This window comes from Mugil cephalus, chromosome 18, assembly GCF_022458985.1.
Source record: "Mugil cephalus isolate CIBA_MC_2020 chromosome 18, CIBA_Mcephalus_1.1, whole genome shotgun sequence".
NCBI lineage: Eukaryota > Metazoa > Chordata > Actinopteri > Mugiliformes > Mugilidae > Mugil > Mugil cephalus.
In genome coordinates this window covers 17,577,950-17,597,902 of record NC_061787.1, presented here as the reverse complement: position 1 = coordinate 17,597,902, position 19,953 = coordinate 17,577,950, and the positions used below count along the sequence as shown (strand labels likewise).

Genomic DNA, 19,953 nt, shown 5'->3' with positions numbered 1-19,953 from the left:
GTGAGATGCACTTTTTATGGCTCCTTGTCGTGATTTTGAACTTCTAGCGCTCGGCTCTGAAGGCTAAAAACAAGCCAAACTCGCAGCGCTGTCAGGGAGCGAGCGCAGCGCCTCATCTCTTCTGCTGAATGAAAAGAGAAAAGGAAGGCAGCGCTCTGCAGAGGCATTCCCAGCGGACACCGAGGCTCAGCGCAGCAAAGATATCATCTAGCTACCAATTTGTAAAGAGAAGGAGGATGTGTTTGTCTGTCTTTCTGTCAGTTTTTATCTTTTTTTTTTTTGCTTGGTTCAACGCGAGCGTTTAAAAGGACTGCACGCCCAGGCTGATAATGTTAAAGGTTTTCTTTTGGATCTTCTCTAAATTTACACCAATCTGACCCGTGCTTATACTTTCCATCACACAGATAATTTTAATGACGTTTTAGCCCAGACATACTCTAGCATTTGGTTTTAAGATGATACAGTACACAGCACGCCGCCTCCAGCAGACGCTAAATGAAATAATTTGGAATCCGAAGTCTGGCAAATATAATTACAATATACAGTGTGCTTTTGCTAAAGTGTTAAGATATAACACACTTTGTGGACTCAGTGCATCTCACAGATACTTGATTAGTTTAGGATCTAGTGAATTTAACGGCCAGATCAACACCTTGTGCTGTTCTTCATGTTTTTTGAGTTGTTTCTAAACCGGGGGTCCTCAACGTTTTTAAAGAAAATAATTGACCGATTCAAGTTTTAACTTTAAACATAGCTAAGTGTATGTTACTGTGTATTTAAAGAAATTTAAATTTGTGGTAGAAAACTGTGGAAAAAAAAAACAACTAATCAACCAACTATTCTGCGACACCCCCCTGCACTACCTCCGCAGACCCCCTAGGGGTCGCAAACTCTTTGTTGAAGACCTATGTCCTAAAGCATTTTTGTGTGTGTGTCTGTGTCAGGCTGCATCCTGCTGGAGTGTCACTGTGAGGTTGGGGTGTCTGGTCTGGTCTAGGTGGGTGCTGCATGTCTACGAATGCCAGGTCCAAAGGTTTCTCAGCAGAACATCGTATATCGTCACAGTGTTAAATAATAAGTTAAAGTTAAAGACATAATGAGTAAAAAGACACTAAAACACTGCTTTGTTAACAAGCTATGCCTTGCACCTTGCCCACTGTTATTTGATTCCTTACTTTGTGTTGTTAGCACTAAAATAAAAAAAACAAATTCAATACAAGGAGCAACTGAGGCTACGTTTCCATCTGTTCGTACGTGGCCTCGATCAGACGTTTATTCCAGACGACTTAAATGCAGGATCTGTTTCTCATCGTGGCTACTTTGAGACAGCAACTGCCTTCTCATCACCTCTAACATAAAAATGGAATCAAAAAAAGAAGAAAAAAACCCGCATCGCGTCCGTCATCCATCATGTCAGAAATGAATGACACCGAGACGACTGCGAGCTTCTTAAAATATAACAATAAAATCCCACATGGGTCTAAGCTTCCTAATGTCTGCTATTTACAGCGTCATTATTACCCAAATCACTGTTTCCTGGCACGCCTTAGATATCATTCCTCATTATGATTGGCAATATTTTTCCCCACTTGGCACTTAGTATTCGCAGTGTGTATTGTGTGTAGTCAGGCCCAAAGCGAGGTTTAATGATAACACCATCTGGGAGGAGGCAGACTGTTCTACCCCCGACACTGTTTCAGCGCGAACGAACGAGACAATGTAAAACATGTGCTGGAACGAGCGTGTACCAAATTATTTAAGACTCCTTTCTGTTGATTATCCTCTGGTTTGTGCCGTGACACGGGGAGATTTTCACACAGGGGGCAGCACAGGGCGGAAAGGGTGGGGGGTGGGGGGGGTCGTTACAGGTGCTCACAATATACTGTCAAGTGAACTCAGTTTTCACTCAAGTTTATGAACCTGCATTTATCTGACAAATTGTTATGGCTGCTCATTAGGCAGGAGTCGCACTGTTAATTGGTTTGTCAGGAGTCCAACATGGTTCCTGAGCTTTGCTGACTCAGTCATAAAGAGGCAATAATGTGCTCAACAGTGCAAGACTTGCCACCATTAAAGCTGACTGGCTGCTATATGAGATGCTTGTTTTGTACTTTTTTTTTCTTTGTTATATGACGGCACGTTAATAAGTTTCCTTATTATTTTGTCACTTCCACATGCTTTATAGGGCAGTGTTTATAGAACAGACTCTGTGCTAGGCCTGCTGCAGTAGCCCACACTGCCCTGGGTGAAATTAAAAGTCGTCCTAAATCACAGCTTAAAGTGGGTTATTGCTTTTTGAAAATGATAACGTGCCATAAAATTAAAAGGTAAATGTTCATGACATATTTTCTCTTCCAGTTAATGAACTGGATCAGTGATGATCTGAAGTGAGACCACCCCATCATTCGCCGCCACAGAGGCTGCTTTATTGTACGAGAGTGAGTCCTGTCTGGCAGTCGAGGAGAATCTGAACCGAGAAACACAAAAGAAAAACAAAAAAAACAACGCCTGACATTTTGTTTGTGCACTTGAAACCGAGGATATTTCGTACGCAGCATGAAAACGGTTTTGACTGTTTTTTCCGTTATAATGTACGTAGTCTCCAAGGTACATAAAATGATAAAAAAAAAAAAAAAAACTACCAGTTTTGTTTCTTTCTGACTCGATTTAATTGAGGCTAATGTTCCAACAAGTTGGAGGTAAAACATCACCTCTGCGTCTCTGCCAAAAGTGGAATTGGGTTACTCTCTTGGAATCGAAAATGAAATGTGTACCAAAATTAAGATGTGAGAAAAAAAAAATAAAAAATGATGTGCCAATATCTTTTTCAAAGGTGAGAGCCAGATCTGAATGTCGAAAAACATGTGCCTTGGCAGGAACGCGGTGGAGGGAGAATTCACCGGGGAAACGTGCTCATGTGTAGGCTGTGTCGTATCGTAAATTCTTTCCGTGATAGAATCTGAATGCTTCTAGTCGGCATGGATCCCAAATTGCACTGCTTTTGTTTTTCTCTATGAACATGTGTGATCTATTTCTACACTATGCTCCCTCATTGTCCCAAACCTCTACGGTACTCTAGAAACCCCTTGGCCCGTGTGTACGGCAAACTGCAGACATGTTGGCTTTTTTTGTTGTGGCTGACTAAAAAACTCTTTGAGGCAATATTTAAATACTTACATGGGGTATTTTAATCCACAGTGGAGAAATGTTCTCATTCAACTGACTATTGTTAGACAAAAAGAGTAGCGAGCACACTTAGTGAACCTGGCATCTTCCCAAGGAGCAGTTTTGGATATTAAAGGTCTTGCTCAAGTGGTTCTCAGATAACAATATAGAGGGCATTTAAACCAGTGACAGGCAAGCTGCCAAGGCTGCATCTCTAACCACTAGTCCACAATCCACCCCCCCCCCCAATGGCTGGAAAGGGTTAGCATTCAGACATTGTTGCGCAAGCAGTGGGTCACAAAGGGGTTTGTGCGTGCAGACCTTTCGGTTCTCCTTGTCCGATGTGGGGTTGTTGGTGATCTTGAAGAGGTGCAGGTCGATCACTTCCTTCATTTCGTAGTTGTCTCCGCGCCGCTTGCAAACGATCACGGCGGCGTCGAACAGGAAGATGTGCCTGCAGTTCAAACGTGTCAAGCAAATTTGCACGCGGTGGCTTTTAGTTTTAAGCCACGATACACATGCACAACGCCACTCTGCGCCGTCGTCAAAAGGAAAAATGACTCTGTTTTGGACATGTGCTGTTTGCTAGAAAAAGTTTGCCTCTGCAGCAGACAGCTCCTCAAAGAAGTTGGTATGTGTTTTGGCATAGCGTAGTCCAAGAGAAGAACAATACAGTAGCTCAAGCCAAATGAAAGAATGGCAGAAAGCATTCCTGTGGAAACCCCAGTATTCATACCCACACATGACATGAATGCTTTCAAATTCCCTGTATTACTGAGTGACTATATTATTGGTTTTTATTCAGCTTAATGACAAAATCATGACATGCATGGTGCACTGATTCTCTAGAAATCAATTTATTTTGTGCAAAACACACGGGCTTAGTTTCTGACAACACTTTGGCTTGGACTAATGCATTCCCTGGCAGCTCTCCAGCCTCGGCACCTGATTCTAGTTTAACTTCAGTCATTTAGTCAGCCTGACACCTCACCTGTCCTGTTTGGCTCGTTTGTCCACCGAGGCCACGCGCACCTCCCCGTCACCTTTGGGTCTCCCGTAGTTGCTCAGAGGCTGATTCTACAGGAGGAGAGAAAAAAGGGACGGTTGGCGCAGGAACGAAAAGCCATTTCCGAAGCGCTGTGAAAGTGACGCCGGCTGCTCATTATTTTTAAGAAATGTTGGGCTTACCAGGTTTTCGATGGATTTCTGATACTGATCTATTTCTCGCAACGTCTCGTTGTCCCTCTTGACTTCATTAACGTACTGGGCCAAGTCCTGCGCACACCGAAAACAATAAAGCATCTCTTTAGTTACATTGTGCGCGCCGTCTCCAACCGTGCCGCACAGTTTTTGTCCCTCTTTATTTTTCCTCTTGTTTTCTTCAGACATAACCCCCGCCGACGCTGGTCTGTGAACTCTAACAGTGTGGGACAATGTTCTGTACAAACAAAACTTGACTCTGAGCTTCCAGCTTCACTCGACTGCTTTTCAAGGCTGCAAAATGCCGCATTCAGAGGAACAATCATTTATTCATAGTGCATAGTGAAAACGTGGCGAGCGAGCGATGATTTGCAATGAAGTGCGGTTCCTTACGGTCACTTTCCAGAAAGCTTTCGCTTTGTTTAACAGGTAGCATGTTATTTTGTCCTGACTGTCCTGTTATTCCAGACACTACTACTATTCAGATAACATATAATATAAAATATATGTATAATAACATTTCTACATTTCTTGACATGTTGCCACAAAATGCGAATTGATTGAAGAGCTCGAGAAGTGGCAAGAACATGTTTCACCTCATCCGCAGACTTAGTGTGCGTTGCACTGACTGCACATCAGCACGGACCGTACCTCTGTGACGTCACCTAGAGGACTGACCCGCGACTGCACCCGCCCGTCACTCAAACCAGCCTCAATTATGTATAACTTCAAGCCTTGATAGTGTATAATGTGAACGGCTAAGCGATATAGAAATTCACCCCCTGCAGTTGTCAAGAGTGAAGAAATTACCTGCGGAGACCCGTGGCCTCGACGTGTTTATTTTAGCTGTAAAATTGGACGTCTTGCGGGGACTGGCTCCCTTTTGAAGCCCGCCTCGGATGGTCGTTGGGAAAAAAAAAATCCAAGGTTGCGGCATGGTGCATACATGTAACTCCTCGCGCATTCTAATAAATTATTGGTTTAGCTTTGGGTTTAAATAGCCGCGGCCTTGCGAATGCCCCTCCACTCCACACCGTGCCGAGATGAACTGATGACGTACCTTCATGGCGTCCAACGCGGTCCTCAAGTTAGTCTTCTCAGTGGCGTCATGAGTGTGCTTCACCAGCTCCTGTTAGACAGAAGACAAAAATCACACACAGACACAGAATATATATATGTATATATATAAAATAAATAAAGGATTTGTGTTAATATGCGGAGCATGTAATATTCTTGAACACACGTTATCCTGCTACAACCACACGTGTACCAGCGCGTACAGCTCGGGCTCTAGATATGAAATGAAAAAAAGATTGGCGCAAAAAAAGAAAACGCTGCCCCCGAAATAAATCAGATACTGTGAACGTGTGTGCACTCATCTAGCGCCGGTTTATGTGTGCGGGTGTGTGCAAGTGTGTATCTGAAATTGCTTGCCGGTGCCTAGCTGCAGCGTAAACAAGACATCTAGGCCTCGGCGGTGGAGGATAAGGAAGGATGCCATGTATGTCCTGTGTCCCCACAAACACACACACACACACACACATATATATATATATATATATACACACTGAGCCGCTAAGGGAGATATATATGTCTGCCTGCTACTGCTCAAATCCCCGGTGTCACTCAAGCTCAACCCGGGCTTTATTATCACTAGCCAGACGACAGAGGCCTATTTATCAAGCCGTGCTCCCACCTCCGCACATCCACTGAGATAGAGAGGAAGGGAGTGGTCACGCTGATAGTTGGGACCGTACAAGATGGACTCATTGAGGGAATTGTGTTGCTGTGGGTTCGGCGGGAGAAATGATGAGCGGTGGCAGGGAGGAAGAAAGAGCGAAAGATTGATGACCAAAAAAGAGAGAAAGAAACGGATGGGGGGGGGGGGGGGGGGGGGGGGGGGGGGAGTGCTACTCGGAGGGGGGAGACAGAGGAAGTGACAAGACATTAGTTGTACAGATTCTGGCTGTCACCATGTGGGAACCCAGCGGATGCTCCGTTCAGTGCAGCTCGCTATTATCAGGCTGTACCACGGGGATCTAGGACCATGTCGAGACAACAGAATCACTTTGTTTCTACAGATATTTTTTTTTTTTTTACTTTTGGTGCTACTTTTGTGTCGCATGCAAACACGATCAGAGGGTTTCAGAGAGCATATTTTAGGAGGTTTGGCAAAAGCCTGTAGGAATTAGCATATTTCTTTCTATAGAACATGAGTAAATGAGCAGTTTAAACACGCATGGCCTCTAATTACAGGCACCAGTTCTCAGTTCTTATCAGAATGTGGGTCGTAACACCTTATTTAGGTTTCATTATGGTGGTTATCACTGGCATGGCAGGACTTTGTCTGGTTTCCTCGGCTACCTCCAGATAACATGTCTGCCATTTATTACTTCTGGTAAATGCATTTCAACTAATCTTGTGCCTCACAACCAACAAAGGCTACAAAAATCTTTTTCTAACAAGCAACAATATTTTTTTTCTCCCCAAATTTGGTAAAACCTGAACTTATTCAAATTAAATTTTAATTAGGGGAAACAACGCAGATGAAGGAAGATCACTTTCAAAGTAAAATGTTTTCAGAATTAACCTTGGAACTTTAAGTTATCATTAAATCTCAGTAATCACTTCCAGATCATCTTCATTCATTGCTCCTCCTAGGTTAAACACTAGCATGGAATTAAATGTAGGAAATAGTAGAAATATAGCTTGAGACTTTTATAGGTAAATTCCATACATTTCCTCTTAAATCCATGTTGTCACTTCTTCTTCTATTTTGGATTTTCAGTGACACATTAGTAGCTTGTGACTGACTCTGTCCTGAGTTTCCACATTGAGATTCTCCCCACCTCAGAAACACTTCACCTCTCTCTATGCCCGTGTTTTTTTTTTTTTTCCTTTCTCAACATTGTTGCTCCCGTTTGTTCGGCAGCTCTCTCTCCTTTCAGTCCTCGCTTCACTTTATCTATTTCCTCTCACCGCCGCCTTGATTGTCTCGATCAGATGACAATTATGTTCGGGTCATTTCAGGCTCACAGTCATAAAGGAGCTACAGAAATAGACGAGAGGAGCCTCAGAGCCTGAAGGACGAAGGCAGGGGAAGGGGGGAAGTGAAACATGGTCAACACTGCCACCGGTGGATGACTGGAGTAAGGACAGCGAGTCCTCTGGCTCATGAAGTGTTATTGGCAATGATGGACGCCTTGCTGAATCCAAAACTCCCTGATGCGTAATCTATTAATCTATGGCATCAATACAACACTATGTACTATGTAGTGTGAGTGTTGGTGCTAATGTAGGGTGGTGGCTCGATGTAGAGAGCCTACTTTCACAGCTGGTTGCCGGAGAAGTGGGAGAAAAATATAGAATTTAGCTAAATTAATAGGGACTGATAACATTTTTGCTCTGTAATGTTATTTAGAATGTAATGCCACATGATGCTACATGTTCAGTACTCAAGTTTTCCAAGTCCTAGAGTGCACAGCTGCTCAACACCCAAATCTAATGACACAGACACATGAGGACGTTCTGATCGTGTCATGGTTTTTAATTTTGATGTTTTTCTGTGACCCTGTTTGGTCTTCCTTGGTGTTTCTGGTCATGTTTCAAATCCTGTGCTTTCTCCTTTGGATGGTTGGATTGGCTTCTCCTTGTGTGCTCCGCCCTCATTAGTTTCAGCCGTGTCTCGTTAGCCCACCTCAGCCCACATGGGTATATATAGCCCTGCCGTTCTCTATGCTCCCAGTCAAATTGTTTGTGATGTTACTCTAGTTCTGTCCCTTGCGTTCCCGTCTGTTTTTGTAGTTGTGTTTTTTTTTTTTTTGAATATTCTGTCTTTCCTTCACTGATTTAAGTTCTGGGTATTGAGTTTAATTTTGTTTCCAACTCCTACCTGCTGCCCTTTGGCTCCTACCTCACCAGAAACCATGACAGAATCTTTAGTGATAATCCCTCAAGATACTAGACATTTTTACAGCTGTGCAGACAAGCAAAAACAAACAAAAAAAACACACCAACATTATGAATGCAACAGAGCTGAAATGGTACTATTTGTGGTGCTGTACCTGCAATAGGAGGTGGTACTTCAAGACTCGCTGCATAGGAACCACTAGTAGATCTCTCAGTGTAAACTTGCCATAGTTGGCTCTCTTTGAGCATTCCTGTACGAACACAAAGAATGAAGAGTTTATATGTTGCACACATCCTAAGCAGAACATACCCAGTTACACTGTCTGCAAATGGTTTAATTCCTCTTTATAGAAACAAGTGCAGCGAAAGTGAGTCTCATTAAAGCTGCATTGAAAGCTTTTCAGTAATTAATTCTGTCGTTCTGCAGCCTGCAATGCCTCCAGTACACACTTGAGGGCATTCTCTGACCATTCTGAGAGGCTGAGAAACGAGCGGCTGTCACTGCAGTTGTAAATAACCACCTGTTTATCAATTATTAAAAGCCGCCATTAAGTGTTTCACCTCTAGCTTCATGCGCACGTCCTCCCTGTTTTTGCAGATGTCATCCAGGGAGGCGATGGCCGTCTCCACGTGGCTGCAGTATTTCCCGTAGATCAACAACCTGGGACAGATTTAACACGTGAGGAACAGCTGCACCACAAACAAAACATACTTAATACATTAAGTGAAGAAACAAAAGCTGATTAAGAAGTTATTGCTAAATTTGACAAGAATCAGAAGCAGATCAAAGACTGAACACACAATGCAAAGAACATTCGTTTTAATGGTTGAGCAGTAGAAGAGGATAAATACAAGGAGCTGAGGCGTTGCAGGATTAATTGTGTACCTCTCTTTGAAACTGATGAAGATCTGGTAAAGATTCTGGGCACTTCTGTGGTGGACCGAGTCTTGGATGTCCACCAGTAAACATTTGTGTACTTTAACCAGTTCCTGAAATACAACGACAGCAAAAAATCCATGATGATAAAATTCCTGTTGGTTTTCATTGCACACTTGAATAATCTAAAAATTACTATCCCTGTCAATTAATCTGCTAATATGTCTTAGATATCAATAACATTCAATAACATTTTCTCACATCCAGAACCACAAAGGACTATTATTTGACTTAAGTGGCATTAAATTACAATTGTGGTCCTCCTTCTTCTAACAGGACAATTTTATACGATTTAGCCCAAAGCTAAGAAGCAGGTCATGATGCAATAGTTTGTCTTTGCATAGAACTAATGATGTTCCCATCTGCTTTAGTTGCACTAGCCATTTATTATGTACGCACATTAGCTAAAGCTAACATGCTAACTTGCAAGACAGGAAACGCAGAAAATATTAGCAATCAGTGTCTTAGCATTGCTGTTGCCAGAATATTAGCATGTACACATTAGCATTTACCTTAAAACACTACCGTGGGACCTGTAGAATGGGTCTAACTTCATGTAACTAACTTCACTGCACTTAGAACATTTAAATCAACAGAAAACTGTGACATTATTTAAGTGTTTAAGTGGAATTATGCATTTACATCTGTTTTAAGCCATAAGGAGAATTTCGTGAACCCCCCCAGTCGTCCACAGTGAAAGATGATGACTTACCGGTATATTCACAAACACCTTCTCCATCTCAGTCACGGAGAAAAACATGGTGAGAGGCGTCATAAAGTGCTACAGGATAGGGAGAGAAAGAAAGAGAATGCAAAAGAATAAAGCTTGTTCCTCCAGAGTACGAGTGGGAAAGTCATTTTGTGCGAGACGCTATTATATTATGGGGCCAAGTTGTAAAGAGCTGCAGTCAGCAAAAACAAGGAGGGCCGTCTGGGTCACGACAATAATCTCATTTTCAGAGTTTGCAATTTAATGATTTCCTCTCAGAAAAACTCACAGCGCACAGTCACCTCTACATCTCAAAGGAGCGGGCGAGCGAGCACAAACTAAATTCCACCATCCACTTCATATCGAAAGTCATCTACTGAGACGCTCCGCTGGGAAATCAGGCGAGGGCTTTTTGCAGACGTGAACGTACACAAGAGGGAGAAGACAAGTAGCTGTAGCTGGGGGGAAAGAGACCTCCTCCAGACCTGGGAAAGTGCAGGGTGAGGTGGAAAACATCCTCCAGAAAAGGACTTCTCACAGACTTCTATTCTTACAGAGCGGTTCGCAGCGGCCAGGACTGCTGGGATTACTCTTTACCCACCGCTAATTTAAGAAGCAAAAATATACTTTTCAACTTGTTTCTCTCCGCGAGAAAAGTTACACTACTGATTATTTTTTTCCATTACACCCCAAAACCTGTCCACTGTAAGAAGTTAGTTTCAAAGTTTCTCATATTACCGGCGATAAAAGGCCAAATAGATTTCTGGTGCTTTCGTAATACTTTCATACAATCAAACAGAGCAGAGCTACCTCCACTCAAAGAAAGTTTGCTTTCACTTTTGAGCCCCTGGGTTGGCACTATTGCCTCACAACAGGAAGGTGGAAACTTGTGGGGCCTCTCTGGGCTGCAGCATGTTCTCCCTGTACCTGTGTGGGTTTCCTTTGGGTGCTCTGGCTTCCTGCCACAGTGCCACTGTTACATTAATAGGCGATTCCATATTGGCCAAGGTGTTGATGAATGCGCGATGGGAGACTTTGACAGGCACCAGTTTATTTCCATGTTGGAGTTTTACAGAAAAGTTGATTATACTTATTTTTATTTTTACATATCTGATTTCTGCTTCTTGTTACATCCCTCACCAAATGCAATGACCAGGCATAACATTATGACCACTGACAGGGGAAGTGAATAACACTGATAATCTTGTGACAATTCAACGTTCTGCTGGGAAATTTCTGGACCTGGCATTCGTGTGGATGTTACTTAGACATGTAGCACCAGACCAGACCAGACCAGACCAGATACCCCCACCCTATAACGATGACACTCCTTGATGGCAGCAGCCATCCCCAGCAGGATGCAGCCTGACATAGACACACACACTAAAACGGTTTAGGAACAGAAGGCCCACGTCCATTCTCTGATGAGTCACAAGGCACAAGGGAGACCTACACAATATTAGGTGGTCATGATGTTATGCTTGATCAGTGTAGATTTACTGGAGTTTTGACAGCTATAGACAACTCACATGGTCATCTCTTACTCAAACTTTATTTCAAGAGACCCCCAGCCACAAAGATGGGAACCACTCATCTGAATTACATAATTTGTAACAAATGTGAATTCTGTACTCGGAGAACACAGATCAGATTACCTTCTCTATAGACTCCAGGGTCTCAGTGTATTTCTCCTCCGTCTGCTTGATCTCTGTTAAACAGCAACTCCTGATGTCAGTCTCTGCCTGTTTCTGGAACGCCTACACACACACGTATACACAGAGAGACATGTCAGCACTGTGGGCTGTTGAGTCTTCAACCAGATGTAATCAACCCAACTCTTTCAGCAAAGTTAGAGTCACACATGCAGAGGCCATGCAGGATATGAATGTTTGTATACATCGATTTATTTATACTGTCCAAAAAATCTCTGTAAAAACCTAAAAACTCACTGAAGTCTAAATGAAGATTCCTTAGACAAAATAGAATATAGTATTTAAAATTAGGTTGTTATTAGTGTAAAATCACCTGTAAGTACAAATGACTGCATTGTCTAATAACGGGCTGTTTGCATTTGTTTGAGTGACTGTGCATGATTTCGCTGTAACCGAGAAAGGATGAAACAAATACTGGCTCAAAAGGAGGCCTCTCACATTTGTAAGTTTAAGAGGAACGACCCACTGGAGAGACATGCTGGAGAAGGGATGGGTACTCATCTGGCTGCATTCTGCAACTTCACCACTAGATGCCACTAAATCCCACACACTGGTCCAAAGATGACACAGCTTTTCATTTAGTGCTAAGTTGTATTTCTTGATGAGAATTTGATGACATGTCATGTTAATACGCTAAATGTGTTGCAGCAAACAACAGCAGAGACAATGATGTCAACAAATAAGGAAGCACAATTGCACAAATTACTGTGCAGACAATATATTTGCATTATTATGAGCTTTGTGTCTGTGCTGATATTCCCAGATACTGTATTCATTTACTGCTAATATTCGTGTCTGCATATGAATTCAGAAAGATAAATCAATGTCAGATAATAGCTGATAGGATTAGTCATTACTGCTAATGCAAACCAATCATTTTCTACTTGCTGCAGCTTCACATTAGACACACTTCACTCTGAATTCTGACTAATTCATCAAAACAAAAAAATGTTTTCCTGTCCAAGTTACATAGAATACATAGAAGATTGAGATCTTTAACATATGTTAACGTAATAAGAAGGGTGGACGCAGCTAGCTGGACTGGTTGACTGCATTCACATGTTGGCGCCATCTTGTGGTTACCCTTACATTGCAGGCTGTCCTTCACAACCTGACATGTTATGAAGTGATTGGTAAGAATACATTTTAATTTACAGTTGTATTGAGGTTTCATTGCAGCTGTTTAATATCTATAAATATATTTTTGTTATGCCTTTACATTTCCTACACTGAGTTACCAGGTCATTACCCTTAATAAATGTTTGCCTCAGTGGCTTCTAGATGCCACTGGTTGATTAGCAGCTGTCTCCTTAGCAACTTATGTTCGATGTTGCCATTTGAGCGCTAATGGCTTTGGGTTCCCACGTCATACACAAAAGTTCCAGTTTCACTCGAAGATTTAAAAGTCACAAATTAGCATTTTATATCTAAATTGTTTAGTCTGTATAAAAACGAAATGACATGTTACATTACTGTTAATTGTTGAGTATTCTTGATAGAGAACCTTTATTCTAAGCTAAGCTAGCAAGCGTCATATTCAGTCAACATACGTCTTGGCACTTAAGTGAATGCACACAGTTCTTAAATTTTTTTTTTTTTTTTTAACACAGATGGTGGGACATTGCTGCATTGATGTGCTATATTGCGTTACTTTTGAAGCTACAAAGAGGTGGACAAACCGGGGGAGGGACGGCTTCCGTCTTCATCAAGTCTTCATAGATCTCTCCGCCATCTTCGTCATCGTACACGCAGTCGTACAGATCCTCCTCATCCTCAACTTCATTCTCACTGCAGCACACAGGACAAGATAGTGACATTACATTACATGACACAGCTTTTTGAGTTTCAAACATTGTGAGTGGGCAATGGGTTTTTGTATTTCTCTTGACAACCGCATGAAAGTGTCACACAAAGTGTTTTTTACATGGTGTGGATTTTAATACCGTGTCACAAATGTTGTTAGCCGCCGCCGACACTTAATTCCTGGCTGTGAAAGTGGCTCAGGAACACGCACACGAGCCAGGACTTTTATGTGCGACGACATTGCTCACATCCAAGCCAATTACTGTACCAGAGCAAGAGGGCGAACACTGTGCGACTTAAGAATGTGCGTGTGTTTTTGTATTTTTACCAGAGAACCACGTGTCCTTGAGGGAAAAGAAACACGAAGGGAAAGCTCTGAATAAATGAACGTCTAAGGGGCAGCAGTGATGGTTTATTAGGGAGTAGAATAGACAGCGGGGTGAGGGTTGAGTCCACTCTGTGGACTTAAAAAGATAAAAGTGACATTGAGAATTATTTTGTACTGACGGTACACCAAGGTTTTCATATACGGGCAAATAAATCATTTATATGTCCCTGATAAAGATTTGCTGTACTAAAAAATGGTCAGTATATGGACAGTGATATGGGCCGTGAGCATTATGATGTGAGAACATAAGGAATACTTAATATTTGTGTTTCTATGGATGACTGTACTCTACAGATATAAGTGGAGAAACAACCCTGAAATAATACAGGAAGCCAAAGAGAAGGGATAACACATCAACAAAACAAATTAAATGAGCAGTGACTGAAAGGAAGTGAGTATGTATTCCACATCCTGTGTCCAAGTGTTAATAGTTCAGTTATTTTGACACAGTAAATGGTTTATTACACAGAACCATAAAAAGGGTTGCCCTTGGAAACAGTTTGGAAAAGATCAGACACATTTTTAAAAGAGTACTCATTAGCTGAGATTTTCGCTATGGATTCCTATAATGAAATATAGGAGCTCCACTCGTAATCTCAACACAAAACACCAGAAATCCAGATTTTTATTGACTGAATAATCAGATGTAATAAAAATCACCATTAGTCACACACTGGACGTCTTTTGTGGACAAACCTGCTAAATGATTTGTGGACCAAGTTCTGGAGCATGTGTTCAAAGACAGTAAAATCCACAGACACGCATGTTAATGCTTTCACACTGCAGATATGAATGTGTGTTTTGTTCATATTAGCTGCTGACAAACAGGAGGACCTCTTGCTGTCTCGGATGACATGTTTCTGCGTGCGTTTTTTTTTTTTTTTCTATATGTCCGTTTGAAAAGCCGAACACTGAGCAGATGGGAGTTGAGAGCCGAAGACGGGCGAGATCCAAGCTGCTACATCAAACCTCCCCGTCCTCAGCTGGCTGCTGTCAAGCTGCTGCTCTCCTCCATCGCCTCCGCTAGTTGGCTGCTTTCCTCTCTGTCAGCTGTCAGCACTAAACATAGACCGGACCGCTGTGCCAGTCCAAGGCCGCGGCATTATTTGTCCCAGCTGACTTCAATTACAACAGAGTTTCGTCATTTCTTAATGCTTTCTGTTTAAATCCGGGCGGATATGAATAAAAATCTGGCCCAACAATGGACAACTATGTAAGCCTTAAGCGTTCAGGCGCATTTGCTCTACGCTGGGCGACCAGGCAAAGCCATTCACTCAAACGTCAATGCAATGTCGCGCTGGAGAATGGAAAATAATCGGCAAAAACGTGTGCATAAATTGGCAACTGGAAAACCGAATGCAAAAAAAAGAAAAAAACACATTACATTACATTGAAAAATCCATATTAAAGAGGCCACTGTCGATGGTTTTACTGCCGCGCTGAGTTTAGATAAAAGGCTTGGCATGGGATTGTGCCAGGACTCCTGTTTTCCAGCGCAGGGGGATTATGTAATGTTGTTATTTTTCTTCACACTGAAGAGTGGAAAAACATATTATTTGTTGTGTTGATGGGAGGAAAAAAAATATTTAGTAGGCCGTCTGAGAGCAGCCATCTCATGATGGTTTTTAGCCGACGGCTTCCCAGTATTGAACATCCAAAGGTATTTTTACACTGAGATCTGACTCTTAAATCTGGAAAGCTCTCATGAGGGTTTGCACAATGAGGATTGAACAACAGATGATTAACTCACACAACTCGTGGCAAACTAAGAGAAGTGTGGCGCGTGTTTGTGTTTACAGCAAATGTGGAGCAGATGCATCTACAAGTGTGTAGATATATTTATTTTTTTAATTATGTGGAATGGAAACTGGAGAATGAAAATCTATAAAGGAGAAAGACGTAATTGTGGACGGAGAAGGGAGGAGGGGAGGAAACGTACTCTATGAGGTCCTCCAGGTGATTGTAGATGTCCTCGTCTACAACACTCTCCTCTGTAGGAAATGGCCTGTGAAGAGAAAACAGAAAGCTTTCTGTGTTAGGATTGATTTAATTCATGCATATTGTTTCACATTTGAAAAAGAAATGATAATGATAATAATACCGGATTCCAGTTTGTTGTGCAATCATCGTGTGGGAAAGTTTAGATAGTGTGTCCATAACCTGGAACAGAAAGATGGGATATGTTATTTTCAAGTACATCTTTTAACAGCCTATATAGTGGTGTATATAGTTGGGACTCTAATGGTGCTGCAATTCTAAAATGAGCCACACGATGGCAGCATTCTCAAACTCTTATCTTGACCTCACTTTTTTGGGAACACATTTTCACTGGAGCCAAGAGTGTGTGTGTGTGTGTGTGTGTGTGTGTGTGTGTGACATAATAATTAGTGAGTAGTACAGTAACAGCAAGACAGCATCACATGACCTGATCAGCAATTGATCGCGCTGTGAAGTTAACCGTGCGCCCTCATGTGCTGACACGTACGCTATTAGTATGACATGTAATTTCACGCCACGGTGCTCAGTCCTGCCGGTGCCCTTGACCCTCTCTGTATGTACGACGCGAGCGGGCCTGCTCGGCTGGTCCCAGCTGAGCTTACCTGCTGAACGCCGCTTAATTATGCGAGTCCCGCCTCAGCGGGAAGCTCCGGTTAATTCGCACCTTGCAACACGTGAAAAACGCGCGAAACGCTCGTCCCTACGCGCTCCCGTTCACCTGAGACGCACCGTAGATACATCTGCCCTGCAGCAGATGCTCTCGTGGATCAATACTGATCACGCAGCTGGCCCTTTCCCTTCCCCCTCTTGTGTGAAGGGCCGTCAGTAGCACACAAAGGAGAGAGACACAAAAACGTGTGGTTTCTGCAGACATCTTTTAAGCCATGGGTGTCAAACTCTTTTTAGTTGAGGGGCCATATATTATACAGCCCAAAAAACAGTAAGATAGCAGCAGTATGAGCAACTCCATTTGTTTTAGTGCAAAGAAGAACAAGTAAATTGGGAGAATGTTTACATTTAATAAACTATCCTCTGTTCATTTAAAAACCCTTGCTGCTGACCGATTAGACCCTCGTGGGCTGTTTTTGGCCCGCAGACCATATGTTTGATGCCTGTGCTTTAAGCTCCAACCTGGACATACTATTGTAGCTTCTATAGTTTTTTTCATGAATGATGATGGGTGGACGAGTAAAACAGTGTCGATCTCTAACTCGATGGTGAAGTCAAACTGCATCACATCCCTCATGTCAGAGGTGGGCGACAGTGACCGACGCTCTGTAAATCTTTCAACTCAAAAACCCCGGCGTTGACGACGGAGGCATCAGTGCATCACTAACGGCCTGACACACAAAATGAAGCAGAGTTCATTAGCTGCGGCTAACGATCAAAGGGAAATATCAGTCGCGAGCAGCCGAACAGTGGGTGGATGTGATGCCTCTGCAAACCGCTCTGAGGCTGTGGGTGAGAGGAGGTGATGCTGTTTCAGATATCCACCGATAAACATTTAAATCAACACAACAAAGATGCACGCAGCTTAAATGAAGTGTACGATGACAACACCTCTCTTACTCTTCCAGCCGTCGCTGCGTAAAGTCCGCCCACATGATTCGATTGTCCAGCAGTTCTTTGCCAGGGCGTAATCAGCTCCCAGCGGAACAACTCCAGACCAACTTTACCTCATAGACATTTTGTGGATGTGGGAAGTTCAGGCTGACTTCCTGGCTTCTAAAATACATAGTGCTGTATAATTTACATTGACACTCTGACAGTGAGTTGCAACAAAGTTAGAATTTTTGAGGGCTGGTTTGGCAAACCAAGCCAATGGTCAGCGAGTGTCGGACCACTGTTTGGCCAGAAGTTTTTGTGGAGTTTCCCAAACTGGTTGTTGGCACTAGTTGGTTCCCTCGGCTTCCAGCCTCTCTACTCCAGCTTTGCTGTGCGCGTGGCCGTTCAGCTTAACAAGCCAAAGAAAACAACTCATCTGAGCGTTCCGATACGGATATATTTTCACAAAGACAGGGCGATCTCAAGCAAATAATGCATGACTGCATGGTGGTTTACTGTATATACATACAGTAGATGGAGTGCTGCGGATCTTTCACTTTTGCTTTTTGAATGACTAGTGCCACCACCCACTCTCTTTACTGTGTGCGCAAGTGGAACATTTCGGTATTTCAAGCACTTTGCTTCCCCTTAAGCTGATTGCTCAAAGAGCATACACATTTGTCAGCAGATCAGATGCTGCCAATTATTGTGGCTGTGGTAGTTGTAAAAAATAAATAAATGTCTGAAACAATTAAAGCCAGAGGCAAAAATCCCAGTTCAAGTACACCTTAATTTTGAATTTCTTTGACTGAAACAAGGACACCAACCACATTCATTCGCATATAGCCTGAAGGACCTGAGCATTTTGCTATATTAGCATCACGCTTGGTGCAGGTAAGATGTTGTGCTATGGTTTTCTGAAGGTTTTGGGTTGCCACCACATCATCCGTGAAGTTTTGCTAATCAGTCCATCTCTGTTTACTCTGACCCATTAGCATACATACTGATTCTAACGCAGCGATATTGCGACATAATAATTATACAGATAAATCTATTCATTATGTCATTTTCAGGAGCATGATGCCCGTGAAGAAATGCCCAGTGAAATACGGGAACTAGAACAAAAACTAGCACATGCTTTTGATGTGTGTGCACTTCATTAATGCACTGATTGCACAATTCTTTTGCAACATGTCGGCCTTGGCTCGCATTAACAGTCAACTCAAACAAACCGACTGCGCACTCGCAAAAACCAAACGCAGCAGATGAGGACGCGCGCCGGCACAGAAATTCTTTCTAATTGAAACATCAGATATTCAGGGAAAGTCTTCCTCCTTCCAGTTATTAATCCTGACACAGTTATCAGACGGAGCTGATGGTGCAATCTCCAGAATAATGAATCAAGGGCACGACATCCGGAGGCCAGTTGGCAGGTACAACACTTCCAAAAGCTGAGGATCCACAGCGTGTTAGACAGAGCGTTGGAGGCTCTCCAGTTGTTCCTGGCAGGCAAATTTTTTTTGGGGGGGGGGGACAAGTCGTGAAGCGCTGGGCTTTCTGGCTTTGCTGAACAGATGAGTCAGAGGAAACCTAAACTGACCATCTGCAAAGCCAGTTCTTCCGAATACTCCGTACTACAAGTACTACATCCACCGGCAGCAGCACCACTAATAATAGAAACGTCAGGAAGGTTTCCATGAAGGAAATGAGAGGTTTATGTTTCAAGAAGCATAATTTTCACTTCGCTGGTCAGCGGGGCAAAAATGCGGACGCTCGTTGCACTTCTCAGACCTGCAGTCCACTTAAAGTAAAATCACGGTGCAGTAAGGCTGACGCAAGCAGGCAGCATCTAAGTGGGAAAAAAAAAAGCTCAAAGATCACGCATTAGACGCGGTGTCGAGTGTGTTGGCCGCAGATGATGACGGCGCTTTAACCGAGGCCCTGTCTGACCACGGCTGCAGCGCTGGATCAAGACGTTCACACCAGACCAATTAAAGAAGGGCAATGGATGTGTCTGGCCAGGAGAAAGGGACGAGCAAACAGCATGCGCGTGGGCGGCTTAACGTACACAGTACACGATGTTCATATTGGGAAAAAATAAAAATATAAAAATAAATCTGCTATCCAGTTTCTCTGCATCGCAAGTGTACAGTACACCAGCTTTAACACTGCAACCTCCTGTAATCAGATAATAAACAGTACACATCACACCATGGTGCCACACATCAGGCTGGACAGGGAGGCTACATCATGCCTGATGTACAGATATACAGTATCTATCTACAGAATGAAAACTAAGGCAACTTCTGCTATCTGCTGATCATTTCTTCATAATTTATTCCAACCCATCCTTCTCCTCATGACAGAGGGCGCCGCTTGAGAAATGTGTAACGCATTCTGAATGTACAACGTGTCAACAGTTCTATTGGATTCACACAACCCTGCCTGCTGTCCCAGTTTTCCCTTTCTGTGCCTCCATTTATTTTCCTTCCTTCGTTTTTTTTTTTTTTTTCTCTAAATTGCTTATTACCAGCTAAAAATATGAGCCCGGTTAGGTAATCTGCTGGAACACATACAGTTGGTCACA

At 42.8% G+C, this 19,953-nt stretch overlaps 1 protein-coding gene across 2 annotated transcripts in view; it reads right to left on the bottom strand.

Moving 5' to 3' along the window:
* LOC124995643 (guanine nucleotide exchange factor VAV3) overlaps positions 1–19,953 on the bottom strand; it is an 84,496-nt gene that overhangs the window by 30,342 nt on the left and 34,201 nt on the right. For both annotated transcript variants that reach the window (XM_047568158.1, XM_047568159.1), the window contains exons 3-14: positions 15,925–15,983; positions 15,763–15,828; positions 13,312–13,420; positions 11,576–11,677; positions 9,924–9,992; positions 9,161–9,264; positions 8,836–8,935; positions 8,430–8,525; positions 5,426–5,494; positions 4,354–4,440; positions 4,157–4,242; positions 3,487–3,619 (exon numbers count right to left, since the gene is read on the bottom strand). In XM_047568158.1, coding sequence (XP_047424114.1) covers positions 3,487–3,619; positions 4,157–4,242; positions 4,354–4,440; positions 5,426–5,494; positions 8,430–8,525; positions 8,836–8,935; positions 9,161–9,264; positions 9,924–9,992; positions 11,576–11,677; positions 13,312–13,420; positions 15,763–15,828; positions 15,925–15,983 — 1,080 coding nt within the window. The remainder of the gene's footprint in view (positions 1–3,486; positions 3,620–4,156; positions 4,243–4,353; positions 4,441–5,425; positions 5,495–8,429; positions 8,526–8,835; positions 8,936–9,160; positions 9,265–9,923; positions 9,993–11,575; positions 11,678–13,311; positions 13,421–15,762; positions 15,829–15,924; positions 15,984–19,953) is intronic.